The sequence below is a fragment of the Glandiceps talaboti genome, chromosome 8 (assembly GCF_964340395.1).
Source record: "Glandiceps talaboti chromosome 8, keGlaTala1.1, whole genome shotgun sequence".
NCBI lineage: Eukaryota > Metazoa > Hemichordata > Enteropneusta > Spengelidae > Glandiceps > Glandiceps talaboti.
This window is the reverse complement of record NC_135556.1, coordinates 26,940,693-26,958,265: the sequence shown is the minus strand read 5'-3', so window position 1 is coordinate 26,958,265 and position 17,573 is coordinate 26,940,693. Positions and strand designations below refer to the sequence as shown.

General features: G+C 33.6%; 1 protein-coding gene across 1 annotated transcript in view; it reads right to left on the bottom strand.

Moving 5' to 3' along the window:
- Positions 1 to 441: 441 nt before the first annotated feature.
- LOC144438687 (glutaredoxin domain-containing cysteine-rich protein CG12206-like) overlaps positions 442 to 17,573 on the bottom strand; it is a 30,583-nt gene continuing 13,451 nt past the window's right edge. Inside the window, exons 3-4 of the mRNA XM_078127831.1 lie at positions 6,073 to 6,138; positions 442 to 5,270 (exon numbers count right to left, since the gene is read on the bottom strand). Coding sequence (XP_077983957.1) covers positions 5,088 to 5,270; positions 6,073 to 6,138 — 249 coding nt within the window. The 3' untranslated portion in view covers positions 442 to 5,087. The remainder of the gene's footprint in view (positions 5,271 to 6,072; positions 6,139 to 17,573) is intronic.

Below are 17,573 nucleotides of genomic sequence, written 5' to 3'. Positions count from 1 at the left end.
TTATGTACTTCAGTGTACATATAGCCTTCAGGTAGTAAGTGTCAGATGACATCCTTGTCTACAACTATGAATCATTACACCCCCCCACCCCCCTCTCCGGTCATCCCAAACACTGTGTTTTTCGATCGACACTATTATTGTACAAGTTGTATGTTGTTACAGCTTGTACTAAGGTAATATTATTTCACACAACTACACAGATATCACATAGGGTAATATTATTTCACACAACTACACAGATATCACATAGGGTAATATTATTTCACACAACTACACAGATATCACACTAAGGTAATATTATTTCACACAACTATACACATATCAAACTAAGGTAATATTATTTCACACAACTACACAGATATCACACTATAAAGTAATATAATTTCACACAAGTACACAGATACCAGACCAAAATAATATTATTTGAAAGCAAACTGATTCAGTCTTTATTGACATTTGAGTACTTGACAGGAGAATGGCAGCATATCATAATGTGAATGACAGATAAAGTAAATGAAATCTTGTATACTGGCTTCATTTCATCTACACTGTGTCTCAATGTACACCATTACATTTCTATCATAGTCCTACACATGGGTAGCCCATTGACTTGGCTATCTATCTGACACAACAAACTGGCTTTCACAATGACATTGTCAAGCTAGATAGCAAGTTTCTGGGCTATTAAACACCTGGGCAATACATGTTTTCTCTGGATCTCAATAGCCAAACTTCTAGGCTTTAAAACACATGGGCAATATATACGTTTTCCTTGTACCAAGAAACTAATATAAAATTATGCTACACTTGAAAATAGCATGATTAAAATGGTAGTTTCTTGCGACATTTTGTCTAAATGAAATGAACTGATGTGCCACTATGCAGACATCAAAACATTGGCGTCAGCATCTTGTTGTAGTATGTTGGTATAATTTCATGCAGACTAAATGTAGCAATAAATTGCAGTCTTGGTATCAAAGTGTACCATGTGTAGTTTCTTATTGATTTCAAACTGTACTGTTGAACCATATTTTGAAATCCGCTGTGTTCACAATTATAACATGTTTTACAGTTCTTCAGTTCAATGGCCTGGGAAATATGGTTATGTATTTCCATAATATTGAAAATAAATATGACATCCTATCCACTGTAAACAAAAAACAGCTTGTGTATTTAATTTCAATGCAAATACAAATTATCTGAGATGAAAATGTACACTCAACAAATATCACATTTACAGAGAAAAATAGATAAAATTGGTGGAAAGAAACTTTCATCCAAGCCTAATTTGACATTTCTCATCACACTTTTCTGGTGGACCATGATCCAAGTCAGAGCCAATTGTAAGTTTTCACATCTCAACTTAAAATCTAGATCTCTGCTAACAATATCATGATCAGATGTTAACCAAATGTCATCTTTTCTTTTAGTACGCAAAAAAAAACAATTCAGTCTGTCAGAGTAATCTGTATAAAATACATAACACTGCTGAATAATTGCACATCTGGGTATTGTCAAATACAATAAGTTCAAAATGCTATTATAATGCTGAATATAGTTGGTTTACTGATAGATGGTGTATCTTTACTAATTTAACTATACATGGTGATAGTACTAATGGAGTATAAGATACAGATGAAATCTTTCTGAGAATATCACATCAGGGTATGAATGCAGTACTGCTAATTATACATGGTGATAGTTAAACTAGGAAGTCTGTCATAATGATGAAATCTTTTTGCAAATATACCAGTCTGTCAGGTATGCCATGATGGGGTGCCCTCGTATATCGGTCAACCCTTCCCACAATGACATGATGTATCTTACATATCATAGCAGTGTAGGAATGAATCTTGTTGTCATCAAATACAACACTGTTGATCTGTGTGTCATGTCTATAGTGTGAAGGGATGAAATAATCATGAGAAACACACCTGGATGTTTGCAAGATGTTAATCCAAAACCAAACAGACAGACAAAAGTATTAAATCTTAAAAAAAAAAAAAGAAACAAAATCAGGAAGAGCTAAAACAGCTAATGCTTTGAACTGATATAAGAGTTCAACTTTCCGAGTACTGGATATTTGAGTACAGCTTAACTGGGATGAAAAGGAGTTGGAGTAGGGTGGGGTGAGGAGGGGGTAAGTGTTTGTTATCTTAGCTGACATGGATGTATTTGATACGGCATAATATCTGGTATACACAACACAATGGTCAAACCCAGACATATATTTTTAAATCGCTATTTGTGTTTTGGGTTGAGTCTCCTTTTCTTAGTCATTTGCTTCAATCAAGTAGACTTGATTGATTAAATCTTTGACAGAAAGCTTCATCGTTGTGGGCCCTTCACATTGCTGTCACTGTAATATTAGTTGTCTGAGCTATAACCATAGACCCTACATGCACGTGTAGGGTCTTATACGTGTAGGGTTTTATACTATAACACTGCACATTTACTAGGTAACATGACCGCAATGTGGAGCAACCAAAACAGCGAATCTTGAAGTAAATCTGAATCAATTCCAAACATCAAATTAATCAAATTTCTCACTATTTCCATAATGTGTAACTATTCCTATATCAGGTTACCATGGTAACTATGTAGTGCATACGACCCATCCCTCCAAACACCCCATTGACAACCTACATAAAATGGTAAAACTTAATTTTTCAAATGGAAAACAAAACTATCAAGTTATGTGTATATGAAATAACAAAAAAAAAATAACATAGTACAAATTCTCAAATAGTATATGAAATAAATGAAAACATGATATTTAAATCAACGAAGCAGCTGACATCAGTTCAACCCATCATTAGCAGTAATCATTAATTTCTCAATAAATTTCTATATATAAATATACATCACAAAAATCCTCTCTCCAAGTCTATCATAATTGGCTTATTTACAAAGTGAACACCTCTATCAATTTAATTCTTTTAATACATGTAAGCTGTGTCCAGCACAACTGAATCTGGAATAACACAAATTCTTTTTTTCATTTATTTTCCTCAGTGCATGTAATTTGTACAAGCAGAGAGATATCTCATATAAATCAACAAAAACTAAATCATTTATACAAAAGAAAAGAATTTATAATGTCACTCTATGAAATTAATTAATTTTAGATGAAATTTATGGATTTACTCTAAAAACTTGTCACACTTGTTATTCTCACATGTCACAGCTGTCATGCAAATAAATTAATCCACTCATACCTCCAAACTACTAAATGTAACAACACATTCTATTGGTCAAACAACTGCAAAATCCAAAAACAAGGTTGTATTTGGATTGGATACTGGGAAAGCCAGTAAAAAGGAGACTTCTGATTGGGTGAATTATACCTACATGGGTAACAAAAGGGCCAATTAGAAACACTAATACAAAATTAGTGAATGTAGCACAAAGAAATGTGTAGAAGGAATGTGATGCAAGACAAACATTGTGTTGACTTCTGAGATAGACTTCCATGCGGAAGCTTAGCAAAATACAACACTAAGCAGCATACTCACTTCTGTTTTTTTCTTGTTTGAAAACTAATAAATAGGAAAAATAGGAAGAAGAAACTGGGCACTGATAAAACTGACAAGTCAGATTACCATGTAGTAACATTTGGCATATAAAAATCTATTATCGGTATTATTTTAGTAACCCCCCACACCACAGACTCATTACATATCAATATGGGGTATCGTTATGTAAATGAACCCCATTGTTGTCATAAATATACAGAGTAGGGGCCTTATGGTTCAATGCTATGGTAGATTTGAGGAAATTATTTGCGAGAGAAGTGCATCTTTGTAAACCACAGCCTCTTTTACGGCAGCATCCAAGACGCACCATTTGATTTTTCGATGTGTCACGGAAGAAAAATTAAGCTTTGGTTTGTGAGAATGAGGAAGTAGCAAAAAATAGTTAACAGTATGAATTTATATCTCTCATGTGACCAATGTTGTAAATGACCAATTGTGAAAAAATGTTTGTCGATAATAACCCACAAAACCTCCCTCACAACTGTGGTAAAACAAAAAATAGATCTTCAAGATTCTACCTACACAGCACTCGGCTGTAGAATAGCATAGAATACATCTATGCAAAATAAGGTTGAATAATTAAATTATATCTCTAGATTAAAATCTTCAAATCTTGGCAGGATTTCCAATAAATTATAATTTCCTACATATTTAGAATTTGTATTCCCTAATGAACACTAGTCACTGTTTTTTTGTTTTTTTTACATTTTAAGAGCCTCAAACAAAATAGAGTTGTATCATTTGAGTTGTATCACAGAACTGAACCAAAAGAAGTCTTCTTGGCTTACAAATTAAATGGGTATAGTTTATCTCTGAACATTTTTTTACTATATTTTTGTTTCATATTCAGAAGTACTCATGTTATTGTGATAACTGAAATCAATTTAATCATCACTTCATCTATAGCAATAGGTGAACCAAATGAAAAGTTTGACAACATAATTTTTGGGTATTAACCAAAGATTTTGTTGGCACTTTAATTGTAGTGAAACTGCCCACACATAAACATAATACAATTTATACGCTGACTATATTTAATTTCATACGTATTGCAGAAATAAACAAAAGTACAGTCAAGAAATGTTCAGATTTGGGTTACACCCCTTCAAAGTCGTTCAAGGACAAACTAGTTATGTGGACTACTATATCACGTGTCTGCCAACAACTACATTGCTTCATGGCTACCACTTCGTTATAAATAGCTGTATCTGCTATATATCACAACTATAATTATTACACATAGTTTGAAGCACACAAAATCAAAGTACTCCGTATCTACATTTTACCGTCATAAAAAAGGTGAAAAGCATCAATAAAAAAGGAACTGTTTTTTATGAATTTATTGAATGTTTGTCTGGAGTTGTTAGGTTTTCTATGACGTAACCATTACCTGTGAATTGAAGTATATCCGTCTGTCTGTCTGTCTGTATGTCTGTCTGTCTGTTTGTAGCATGATTTGCTATTATTTGTTTGTTTGTACTTTTTGTTTCAAACTCTTGATGCAGCTAAATTCTGGCAGTCTGCAATGAATCTGTCCCATTCCACACATTGTTATTCATCTACACATTCAGGACAGATTTGTAGTCCATTCTCGTCACATTTTGTACACTTCAGTGCTTGGTAGTCATATGTAAAATTGTTCCTATGTGATGATTTCTTACTGCCATTACACCAAGCACATGGCACATAACGATATCCTCCACATGCTGTACACTGTGATGTTGGGACACATTTCTGAAAAATGTAAATGAAATTTACATTGATTTCAACCAAGATTAGATCATTCAAAACAAATGTTCTGAAACAGGATTTCTAAGATTGCCCACATTGTTTATTTCAACTATCCTGTTATTCTGTTGTTCAACTTCTTCCCTTTCCCATTCCACTTAATTGTGTAAACATGTAAATAAATGTCATTTGTCTATCCCATTCACAATCCATCCAACCAACCAACCAACCAACCAACCAACCAACCAACCAATCAATCAACCAACCAACCAACCAACCATCCATCCAACCAACCAACCAACCAACCAACCAACCAACCAACCATCCATCCATCCATACAACCAACCAACCATCCATACAACCAACCAGCCAGCCAACCATCCATCCAACCAACCAACCAACCAACCAACCAACCAACCAACCAACCAACCAACCATCCATCCATCCATACAACCAACCAACCATCCAACCAACCAACCAACCAATCAATCAACCAACCAACCAACCAACCAACCAACCAACCAACCAACCAACCAACCAACCATCCATCCATCCATCCATACAACCAACCAACCAATCAGCCAGCCAACCATCCATCCATCCATCCATTCCTCCATACAACCATACAACCAACCAACCAACCAACCAACCAACCATCCATCCATCCAACCAACCAACCAACCATCCATCCATCCATCCATCCATCCATCCATCCATCCATCCATCCATCAAAAGTTCAATGCTCTGCTAATTTCATACCCTTATAAAATATTCAAAATGTACAAAAACAATCAAAATCCAAACTTACCTCAAATCGACTTAATATTTTCCTCAATTCACCAGTTTCATTTAATTCCTCCAATTTCTCTAAATCCTGTATAGACAAAGACACAAAGAACAGAACTTGAATTAATCGGGTCAGAGATGAGATCATGATTGCTCAAACAGGTGGCTGCTAGTTGGCCATGAAGTGGAGATTGAGACAATCATACAGGAGTCACCTTTGCACATAGTAAACACACACACTGACATCTGAATGAACCGGATATACTCTGATCACATCCTACATTACTGTCATTACTATTCAAGTGTGTAAATACTTTAAACTGGCCCAGAGTCTAGTCAGAGTAGTTTCTAGTGTCTGCAGGATGTCTAAAAGTCGGGACTAGTATAATTTTAAGCCAGCTTTAAGTGTGAATGCATTGGGCCGACTCATGACACAATATTCTCAGTGACTGCCCTTCCATTTTGGTTCTCAATTTTAAGTTGGGTCTAAGTACATGTAGCATATCATTAGAAAAATCAAATCTAAATGTGGCCCAAGTACAAGCTTATAATGTTTTCTTTAACTTAAGTCAGACTAAAGTTGACGCTGGTCCGTGAAATGTAGTAAAACTGTGTTCTCTTCAACAAAACATTTTACAAAGACACCATAAATCAATTCAAATCTCGTCTCACATACTTTGTACTTAACATGGATTCGGGGCAAAACAAAATTCTGACCAACATTCTCAATAAAGTGACACAGAACATTGCTCAAAGTACAATCTATTGCATACACGATTGCACAATGTACCCATTTTGTAACACTTACAAGTTTCAACAAAAAAACATCATCGAGACTGGCAACGCAAAAATGCTGACATAAATCTATCTAGCCATTCTGATATCACTGTACACATATCAGATTGAGGTATGTACATGTCACTTTGAGTACAACAAACATTGAAACAATTCTAACTGTTATAAATACAAAATTATCTGTTACATGTCATAAACTGAGGAAAACTAGTAGAAATATGAATTGGCATTTATCAATGACATGATGGCACAATACTGATAGGCTAAATAAAAAATAGTGTTTCCGATAAAGCCCTGACCCTAAACATTTTTGCATACAAAACGGTAAAATGGTAACAATTTACTTCTATTTCCGTGTCAAAGAATTGTATTCCAGAGAGAAACCAGGTCTTTTTTAGTCTATAAGAGTACAGTCTGCATAACATCTTTGTCTACTTAACTTAGAATTGTCTTCAATTACTTCTTTTACAACTCATCAAACTTTCATCCGGAAGTATTGTGACCGAAGAATATCTTATCATGGGGTCAAAGTAATTGTTAAAAATCTAAAGTAAAATACAATAAAATTCCAACCTACCTACCCTATAATAGCCTATTGTCTGTAACCATGTTATCAGAAAGAAACATATTTTTTTGCTACAAAAAACTTTTGAATAACTCAAGGAATCTGTTAATCTGAATCAACTCAAACTTTTAGTAAATTAATAGCTTGTTTTTGTACAAGTAGGTTTTTTCTATTTATTTTTCTTTCCTATTCGTTAAACAAGTTTGTCATTTCTACTATAGTGGTTTGGTACAAATTACAGTCTTGTTCTCATAATACACAAACATATAAAATAAATGTTTGTTTAAATGAGACTTTTCAATGTTTCTAAATGATTGATTTACTTGTTTTTTAGGACTCTATTTACATTACAGATTTAGTCTTCTGTTTGACATTGATGACACAAAATACTACATGAATCAAATGGTAATTATAGGTCTCCAGTGAGATTTATACATTGAATCAAATGGTAATTTTAGGTCTCCAGTGAGATTTATACATTGAATCAAATGGTAATTATAGGTCTCCAGTGAGATTTATACATTGAATCAAATGGTAATTATAGGTCTCCAGTGAGATTTATACATTGAATCAAATGGTAATTATAGGTCTCCAGTGAGATTTATACATGAATCAAATGGTAATTATAGGTCTCCAGTGAGATTTATACATTGAATCAAATGGTAATTATAGGTCTCCAGTGAGATTTATGCATTGAATCAAATGGTAATTATAGGTCTCCAGTGAGATTTATACATTGAATCAAATGGTAATTATAGGTCTCCAGTGAGATTTATACATTGAATCAAATGGTAATTATAGGTCTCCAGTGAGATTTATACATTGAATCAAATGGTAATTATAGGTCTCCAGTGAGATTTATACATGAATCAAATGGTAATTATAGGTCTCCAGTGAGATTTATACATGAATCAAATGGTAATTATAGGTCTCCAGTGAGATTTATACATTGAATCAAATGGTAATTATAGGTCTCCAGTGAGATTTATACATGAATCAAATGGTAATTATAGGTCTCCAGTGAGATTTATACATTGAATCAAATGGTAATTATAGGTCTCCAGTGAGATTTATACATGAATCAAATAGTAATTATAGGTCTCCAGTGAGATTTATACATTGAATCAAATGGTAATTATAGGTCTCCAGTGAGATTTATACATTGAATCAAATGGTAATTATAGGTCTCCAGTGAGATTTATACATGAATCAAATGGTAATTATAGGTCTCCAGTGAGATTTATACATTGAATCAAATGGTAATTATAGGTCTCCAGTGAGATTTATACATTGAATCAAATGGTAATTATAGGTCTCCAGTGAGATTTATGCATTGAATCAAATGGTAATTATAGGTCTCCAGTGAGATTTATACATTGAATCAAATGGTAATTATAGGTCTCCAGTGAGATTTATACATTGAATCAAATGGTAATTATAGGTCTCCAGTGAGATTTATGCATTGAATCAAATGGTAATTATAGGTCTCCAGTGAGATTTATACATTGAATCAAATGGTAATTATAGGTCTCCAGTGAGATTTATGCATTGAATCAAATGGTAATTATAGGTCTCCAGTGAGATTTATGCATTGAATCAAATGGTAATTATAGGTCTCCAGTGAGATTTATACATTGAATCAAATGGTAATTATAGGTCTCCAGTGAGATTTATACATTGAATCAAATGGTAATTATAGGTCTCCAGTGAGATTTATACATTGAACCAAATAGTAATTATAGGTCTCCAGTGAGATTTATACATTGAATCAAATGGTAATTATAGGTCTCCAGTGAGATTTATACATTGAATCAAATGGTAATTATAGGTCTCCAGTGAGATTTATACATTGAATCAAATGGTAATTATAGGTCTCCAGTGAGATTTATACATTGAATCAAATGGTAATTATAGGTCTCCAGTGAGATTTATACATTGAATCAAATGGTAATTATAGGTCTCCAGTGAGATTTATACATTGAATCAAATAGTAATTATAGGTCTCCAGTGAGATTTATACATTGAATCAAATGGTAATTATAGGTCTCCAGTGAGATTTATACATTGAATCAAATGGTAATTATAGGTCTCCAGTGAGATTTATACATTGAATCAAATGGTAATTATAGGTCTCCAGTGAGATTTATACATTGAATCAAATAGTAATTATAGGTCTCCAGTGAGATTTATACATTGAATCAAATGGTAATTATAGGTCTCCAGTGAGATTTATACATTGAATCAAATGGTAATTATAGGTCTCCAGTGAGATTTATACATTGAATCAAATGGTAATTATAGGTCTCCAGTGAGATTTATACATGAATCAAATGGTAATTATAGGTCTCCAGTGAGATTTATACATGAATCAAATGGTAATTTTAGGTCTCCAGTGAGATTTATACATTGAATCAAAAGGCCACTACTGGTTATAATGTGACAAGGTTTGAGTGCTCCACAGCTGTTCACCATCAACTTTCATTATGACTGTACAGTTTTGTTGTAACATGTAAAGCCGCCCCCCTCCCCCCATAGATGTAACAATATAGCTACAACTATAATGATAATTTTCTGAAATAGTGTAGTAGTGTTAGTCCTTCAAGACTACAGGTAGGCTACAGTTAGGACAGCTGAAATAGTGTAGTTGTGTTAGTCCTTCAAGACTACAGGTAGGCTACAATTAGGATAGCTGAAATAGTGTAGTAGTGTTAGTCCTTCAAGTCTACAGGTAGGCTACAGTTAGGATATCTGAAATAGTGTAGTAGTGTTAGTTCTTCAAGACTACAGGAAGGTTAACACATGTACAATTTGTTGACAAACTATTAAATGTCTAGACATTTTATTTACCCTGTTTACACACAGACACAAGCCAGTGTACACAATACCATTACACTACCAGCAGACAATGGTAATTCAGCTAATTAGAAGGAGATTGAATTATTTTAGTGAAAGTTTGATGTATTTTATACAGAAAATGACAACAAGTTGTAGCTATGGAGTTAAACTGACATTTTTATAGAACCTGGAATGCTATGAATAGGACCAGCATGACACATTGCATACATTTTAGGTTTATTTTGATCATGGTCAATTTACTATGACCTATATATCAATGAACTTTGACATGTACGGTAATATGGTACATATCTTGTGAATTCAGTATTTGGCATACATAGTGCCTGTCACCATTAGTACCTTCATCAATGAGCTGACATTGATGGTACAACCGGCCTTGTAAATGAGGCTATATTACAGAAACCCAGAAACCATCACTATTTTAGCTAACTACAGCATATGAAATGAATACATTACGTTTAAACAAATATAGTTTTTAGAAAAACATCTGTGACCACTAGAGTATTATGACTAAAAGTAATTATCATGAATTATTAATTGAAACCTGTTGGAATAATGCACATCTACACTGACAATCAGGAAATACTTGTCACAATTTGATTCATATAAACACAAGTCTCAAGGATAAAATCACCCAAGCTTGAAACTTTCAAAACCTTACAAAGCTACTTGTTTTCAATTAATTAATACACATTTCCTGTATTGCTTCCTTTGATAATTGGGGCTTCATCTGAATTGTCTTCAATGAATGTAGCATAATCTATTGTTGGGTCATTCTTCAACCTTTGCACAATTATTTTCAATTACTTTGTCCTCCTTTCTTAGCTACTTCATCGCTGACATTAATTTAAAGGGCACATTGTTTAGTCATTCTACAATTATAAATTTGGCAAAATGAAAATTGAAGGAACTAACAAAGTATCTTCAGCTAATTTGTAAATGTGATAGTTCACTTTTTACTGGTACCCAAACAAGTTTTATCTAAACCTAGACAATGGGATTTGTCTTTCATTGAATTCAATATTTTTGTAAAGTGCTAACTGTGCTGAACAGACTATCTACTCAAAATATCATAAATGGTTGTTATCCTAAGCTATACCACATTTCTAGCTCCCCTTTTCAGCACACAGTGTTTTCATTTTGAGGCCTAGTCTAGAAATTATCAGTCTTTCCAGATTCATAACTCCAGGGTCACTCTCCTTTGACCACATCATGTTTTAACTTTACAGCCTAAAGCCACGCTGTTGAAGTCTTTCTATATAATTTGTAACTCCTAATACACTGCACACTGTGTCCCCACTAACAGAACCATACACTGCACAGTACAAAGGAGTATACACAGTAAGATCACTTTTACTTTGACATACACGCCCTATTACAGGGGAGACTGCCTCCAGCCTGACCACTATACAACACAATACCTCAAACATCTCTTAAAAACTACAAGTTGGTTCCTTCTTCCTTGTAGAAACCCTCACTTGAATACATAAACATGGTCAATACAGAACTGCTTTATTCCCTTCCATGTATGCTTACTATGTACAAAGTGACCTGTAAAGTGGATGGATCATTGCAAACTGATTAATGTCAGATTCACTCAGTTGAAAGAATGCATCACTAGAACTTTAGAAACATTCATCACCACTTGGTGTTTGATTCTGAGGAACACCATGGTGACCACTTAAATACTGGCCACATGTCAGACCTGGGTGACCACTCAAACACAGATCATAAAGTTGAACTACAATGACCACTCAAACACTGCTATAATAGAGTGACCACTCAAACGGCCATCATATCAACCTAAGATCTCTTAACCATGCCATGACAATATGTCTGTCTGACCATATTAAGTGACCACTCAAACATGACCATCGTGTTAATCCGAGGTGACCCATTCAAGCATGGCTATAATTTCTAGCCTATAGATGACCATTCAAACATATTCATGATATTGTCAAACCAGAGTGAGCACAATTATGGCTGTATGACTCAAGCACATAATTAACATGGATAATACTAGTGTTATCTACTGTACAAGTAACACATACCATTTGTGTTGTACACCATGGTGCATTTGATGGTTTCAAATCTGCTGCTGTAACATTAACGACACATTTTACAGTCTACAAACTCTATTTCAAACTTTGCTAAAGATTAAATGTCATTCAGATCCCCTGTGGCCAAGCTACAACTACTATGTATCATTGGCTCTGTGACGCAGATCTACAATACACTTGTTGTAGTCATGGCAACATGATCAATAAATGGATAGATATAGTTGTTTCTAAACTGTCGATTGTTCAACTACAACTTTCCTTTTTTATCAACAAACATGAACAAATTTACAATTTTAATAATCAAATTCAAATTAAAACAGCTGATGATCCAAATAAAGGTCAATATGTTTTTCACTGCCATAAACCACAGGTCTCTGCACATCCAACGTACCCGACAAGATTATTTTTCATTGTGTCATCAAAATAAACAGTACTCTGGTTTCCGAGAATGTATTTTTATACATAAAGTATTATTAAATGTCAAAGGTCATACAGAGTTAAAATGTCAAAGGTCATACAGATCCACCTATGTACCTTTACATAAAGGTTTACAAGACAAGTTGATGAAGATATTCAACAATAATGCAATTTGACTTTCAAATTTCTAATGAAAAGAAAATATAAGAAAAGGCAGCCATACAAAATAACAAAACTAATGAAAACATCTTTCATTATCAATCCCCAAGTTCTTTGACAGCTTAGCCACAAGCAGCATGTTAATGGATAAATTTGTATTTTAATGTCATATAACATTATATCTGTATGCATAGCATATTATGCCATGTACTAGTCTGTCTGACATTTTTAAGAAAACCATTAGCATTAAAAAAAAACTGGCAAATAAACCGTGTTAAAGACTTTTTGTCTACAACTCTAATCCTTTCTTACAATCTGACACCTGCGTCAGCACTTTGTAAGTGCTACTGTAAATTATTTGTGTCAGTTAAAAATGTTAATCTTGATTTACACATCAATGAAGTTTTATTAGCTTAGCCAATATGAATCAGTATTTGTAATTATTGATATACTACTACTAATCTGCTGGTAAATATACATCACCCATTTCTCCATTCCTGGCAGACTTTGATTCACATACATAAAACAGGGTTGTCTGACTTACATGTTTCATACAGATTGTATTTTAGAGCCGTCAAAAAGTAAAGGAAAACAATTGAATATAGAATAGTGCTAGTACCAGTATTTAATAATTAGTGTGACCTTATTTTTTCTCTCTCTTTCTCATTACCTGACCGACCCAAATTTTCAGCTCTGACATCAAAATAAAATTTTAAAAAATCATTTTCGCCCAACCTTAATATTTTGCAGAACAGCATCCTCTCTGGCAAGAATACGCAAGTGTCTGGACTGTCAACATCATCTACAGTCATGGCAGCAATGATGACACTTGTTCACAAAAAAGAACATTTTTTTCCATAACAGAAGTTATTCAAGTAGGGAGGCTGAAAACATGACAATTGTGTAGAGAAGCTGGGAAAGGGTTTGTTACCAGTAAAAAAGAAGATAGAAAGGAGGAAAAGGAAAGGCAGAGAAACATGAAGAAGATGATTTTTTATCTTTTCAATTTTTTTTAAATAGACTGACCGACCTATACTTGCCATGAAAAAGTAATGAGAAACATAAAAAAATAATAGGGTCACCCTTATGTACTATCCAATGATTACTTGCATTGGGACTTATGCATACTTTGTATCTGCATTGCAGTGCATTACCAAAACATTACTATTACATACCTGTATACAAATAAGCATGTGAGCATTCCATTTAAACAAAATCCTGTGACGTACGTTTCACAAAATTTGTTGCTTTGGATAAATGATGTAATAATAACAGAACTGAATGAGTGCCAGCCATGGATACTCAGGGCATGATTTACACTTGTGCTGCAGTGTTTTCTGCTGCAGTGTTTTCCGCTGCAGTGTCTTCTGCTGCACTTTCTTCAAAGCTAATAAAGTACAACCACAGAGAACACTGCAAGCATTCTTCAAAAGAACCCAATCCACCCCCACCCTTCCCGAGTATCAAGTATTACAATCACACTTTATGAGTTTCTCATAATAGTATATAACTTTTTAGTTTCTACTAACAAGTGCATTTTTAGCTATTTTCATTTGTTTCTATTTTAATAGTCTATGGGACCAATTCTCTTACATTTTCCTAAGAAATGAATAAATCCAAACAATAAATCATTTTGACTGCATACAAAACAGCAATATGACCCAATAATCCATTACTAAAACATTTGTCATAGTAATGGAATTTTTATTTTTTATTACAGTCCACAAGTTAATTTTCATGTTATTTGACTACAGTCCGCAATGTTAATTTTGTTCCTTTCTACTTGATTAGCTTTCCTTGAGACTAAACTGATTTGACTAATTGAGGTCATACTGTTGTCCTTAATCACAGTTGAGTTGTAACAGTAAGCCAGGCCTTGATTTAACTATACTCTGTTGTCTCATTACATGTTTGAACTCCTAATGTACTAAAGTATGACATAAACCTCCTTACAATAGAACAACTGTGTCTACTTCTGTATTATTCACAAATCTACTGAATCAGGAAACTTTACAGATACTGAAATGTCAAGTGGTGGAAAAAGTTTGTACTGCATGTGCATGTTATTTCTCCTAATTTGGCCTTTAAACTTTAAACTTTTAACATTTTAAGCATCTAAACATAGGCCTTATTGAACTAAATCACATCTTCCTTAAACCTTATTAGGCCAAAGACTTCTTAATACCTTCCCATACTTAAGACTCACTTCTTAAAGACAAGAAAACACATCACAAATATGTTACATATACATTAGGTAAATTCTGATACTAGGCTATAATCAACAGCCTCTAAAATCATATCATCGTCATCCACGTAATGCGTTGAGTGCGTGTTGATGTCTAAAGTGGTTGGTTGAGAGTCAATATCAAACTTGTATGGTAATTCTTCCCAGAGTTTATCAAGTCGTCGCTTAATAGGTATATAGGTAAATTCTGATACTAGGCTATAATCAACAGCCTCTAAAATCATATTGCTGTCGTCCACGTAATGCGTTGAGTGCGTGTTGATGCTTAAAGTGGTTGGTTGAGAGTCAATATCAAACTTGTATGGTAATTCTTCCCAGAGTTTATCAAGTCATCGCTTAATAAGTATATAGGTAAATTCTGATACTAGGCTATTTTCAACAGCCTCTAAAATCATATTGCTGTCGTCCACGTAATGCGTTGAGTACGTGTTGATGCTTAAAGTGGTTAGTTGAGAGTCAATATCAAACTTGTATGGTAATTCCTCACAGAGTTTATCAAGTCGTCGCTTAATAGGTATATAGGTAAATTCTGATACTAGGCTATAATCAACAGCCTCTAAAATCATATTGCTGTCGTCCACGTAATGCGTTGAGTGCGTGTTGATGCTTAAAGTGGTTAGTTGAGAGTCAATATCAAACTTGTATGGTAATTCTTCCCAGAGTTTATCAAGTCATCGCTTAATAGGTATATAGGTAAATTCTGATACTAGGCTATTTTCAACAGCCTCTAAAACCATATCGTTGTTGTTTAAATAATGCCTTGAGGGTGTGTTGATGTCTAAAGTGGTTTAATAGTTGAAAGTCAATGTCAATATCAAGTACATGTATTACCCTTTGGACTTAAATGACTGGAAATGAATGAGTCCAGCTTCAATTTGCAAAAAAGTGATACACATGATGTGACTAGACACTAGTGTGACTGTTTTAAAAAAGATCTCACTTGAATCTTAATTTCTACATGTGTTATACTCCATCACTGACACTACATGTTTTTGGTTGACCTTTGACCTGACTCTCACTTGGGTGGCATGTCAAACATTTCCATTCACATAAAACAACTACACTGTCTTGATGAGCAAATGGAGTGAATATTTTAAAGTGAATACGATTAATAGTTGTTGCATAGAAAATGTTATTTGTCTGTCTCGTATAAAGGTCATCCAAACATTTTAATGCAAAATTAATGTGAAGTTGTTCAACCATGTTTTTAGATCTGATAAAATATTGTTGTAATCTATTACAAAGGACACCTGTATTGAATTTGGGCATTCCAGGGTGAATATGACATTTTACTAGGGATTTACCATCAGGCTTTAATAATGGCTCTTTTATATTTACACAAAAATATACTATTATTAAATTTTCTAGACTTTCATTTCATTTTGACTTTGTGATTAAAAAGTGGACTCCAGTAAAAATTTAAATCCATCACATATAAACTTGGAATGGATCTATTTTATAAATACATATATATAGTAGAACAAGTCATTCTGAGTTCAAGGTCCTCATACAAAACAGGATGTCATATGGTATCCATGGCAACTGAATATATCACAAGTCCTTGGCCTATAGAGCATGCAGAGGAAAGATGTTTGAAGTGTCATTGAAAAGGGGATGTGTCATTATAGATAATAAAATCAATATGTTTATAATTCATATTTGATGACCTCACAAAGTTGACTGCTCACAATTGCATGTATAACTTATACATATATAAGTTATACATGAGAATTGTGTTAAAGTAAGGGGTGGGTTCTTTGTTGTGGTTTTAATTCCATTTTTTTATGTTATAAGACATTCTTGTATTGTAATGATTTTACTGTGAAGTAATGAGAAACAAGTATTACAACTTTACATTATAAAATGTTCTATTTTGGTTATAAAAACATAAACACAGCCTACAGGCAGCAGTATGATTCAACCAATGTTTTGACACCATTCCTGACCTTAAGTTATATATTATACATTGACAAGTTGAGATAAGATGACATTTGATGACCCACTTGAAGACTTCTCTTGATCTAGTCTAGTGCTATCACTGTTAATAGACTTCAACTGTATGTATAGGACCATATACAATTACACTAACAGAGAATGTTTGGGTACTCCACCCATATCAAATTTTATACACATGCCTTCTACTGAAGACAACCTTTGACAAAGTGTTCAATGGAATTCAAAGGAAGGAAAAAGGGTCCAGTGTATTCACTAAAGTTTGAATAACATTACTGATCAAATTTTATTAACAATATACAGAAAGATTATTAAATTCTAGTTATTTTAGTTATTATTTCCATTCTGATTAAAATCCAATGTAGGAATATGATTCCATTGCTTGATTTCCTTCATATATTGTCATTGGTTTACGATTCTTCATGTTCCAAGAGTGAATGCCTTCTTCCTCACTCACTCCTGGAACAAGAAAA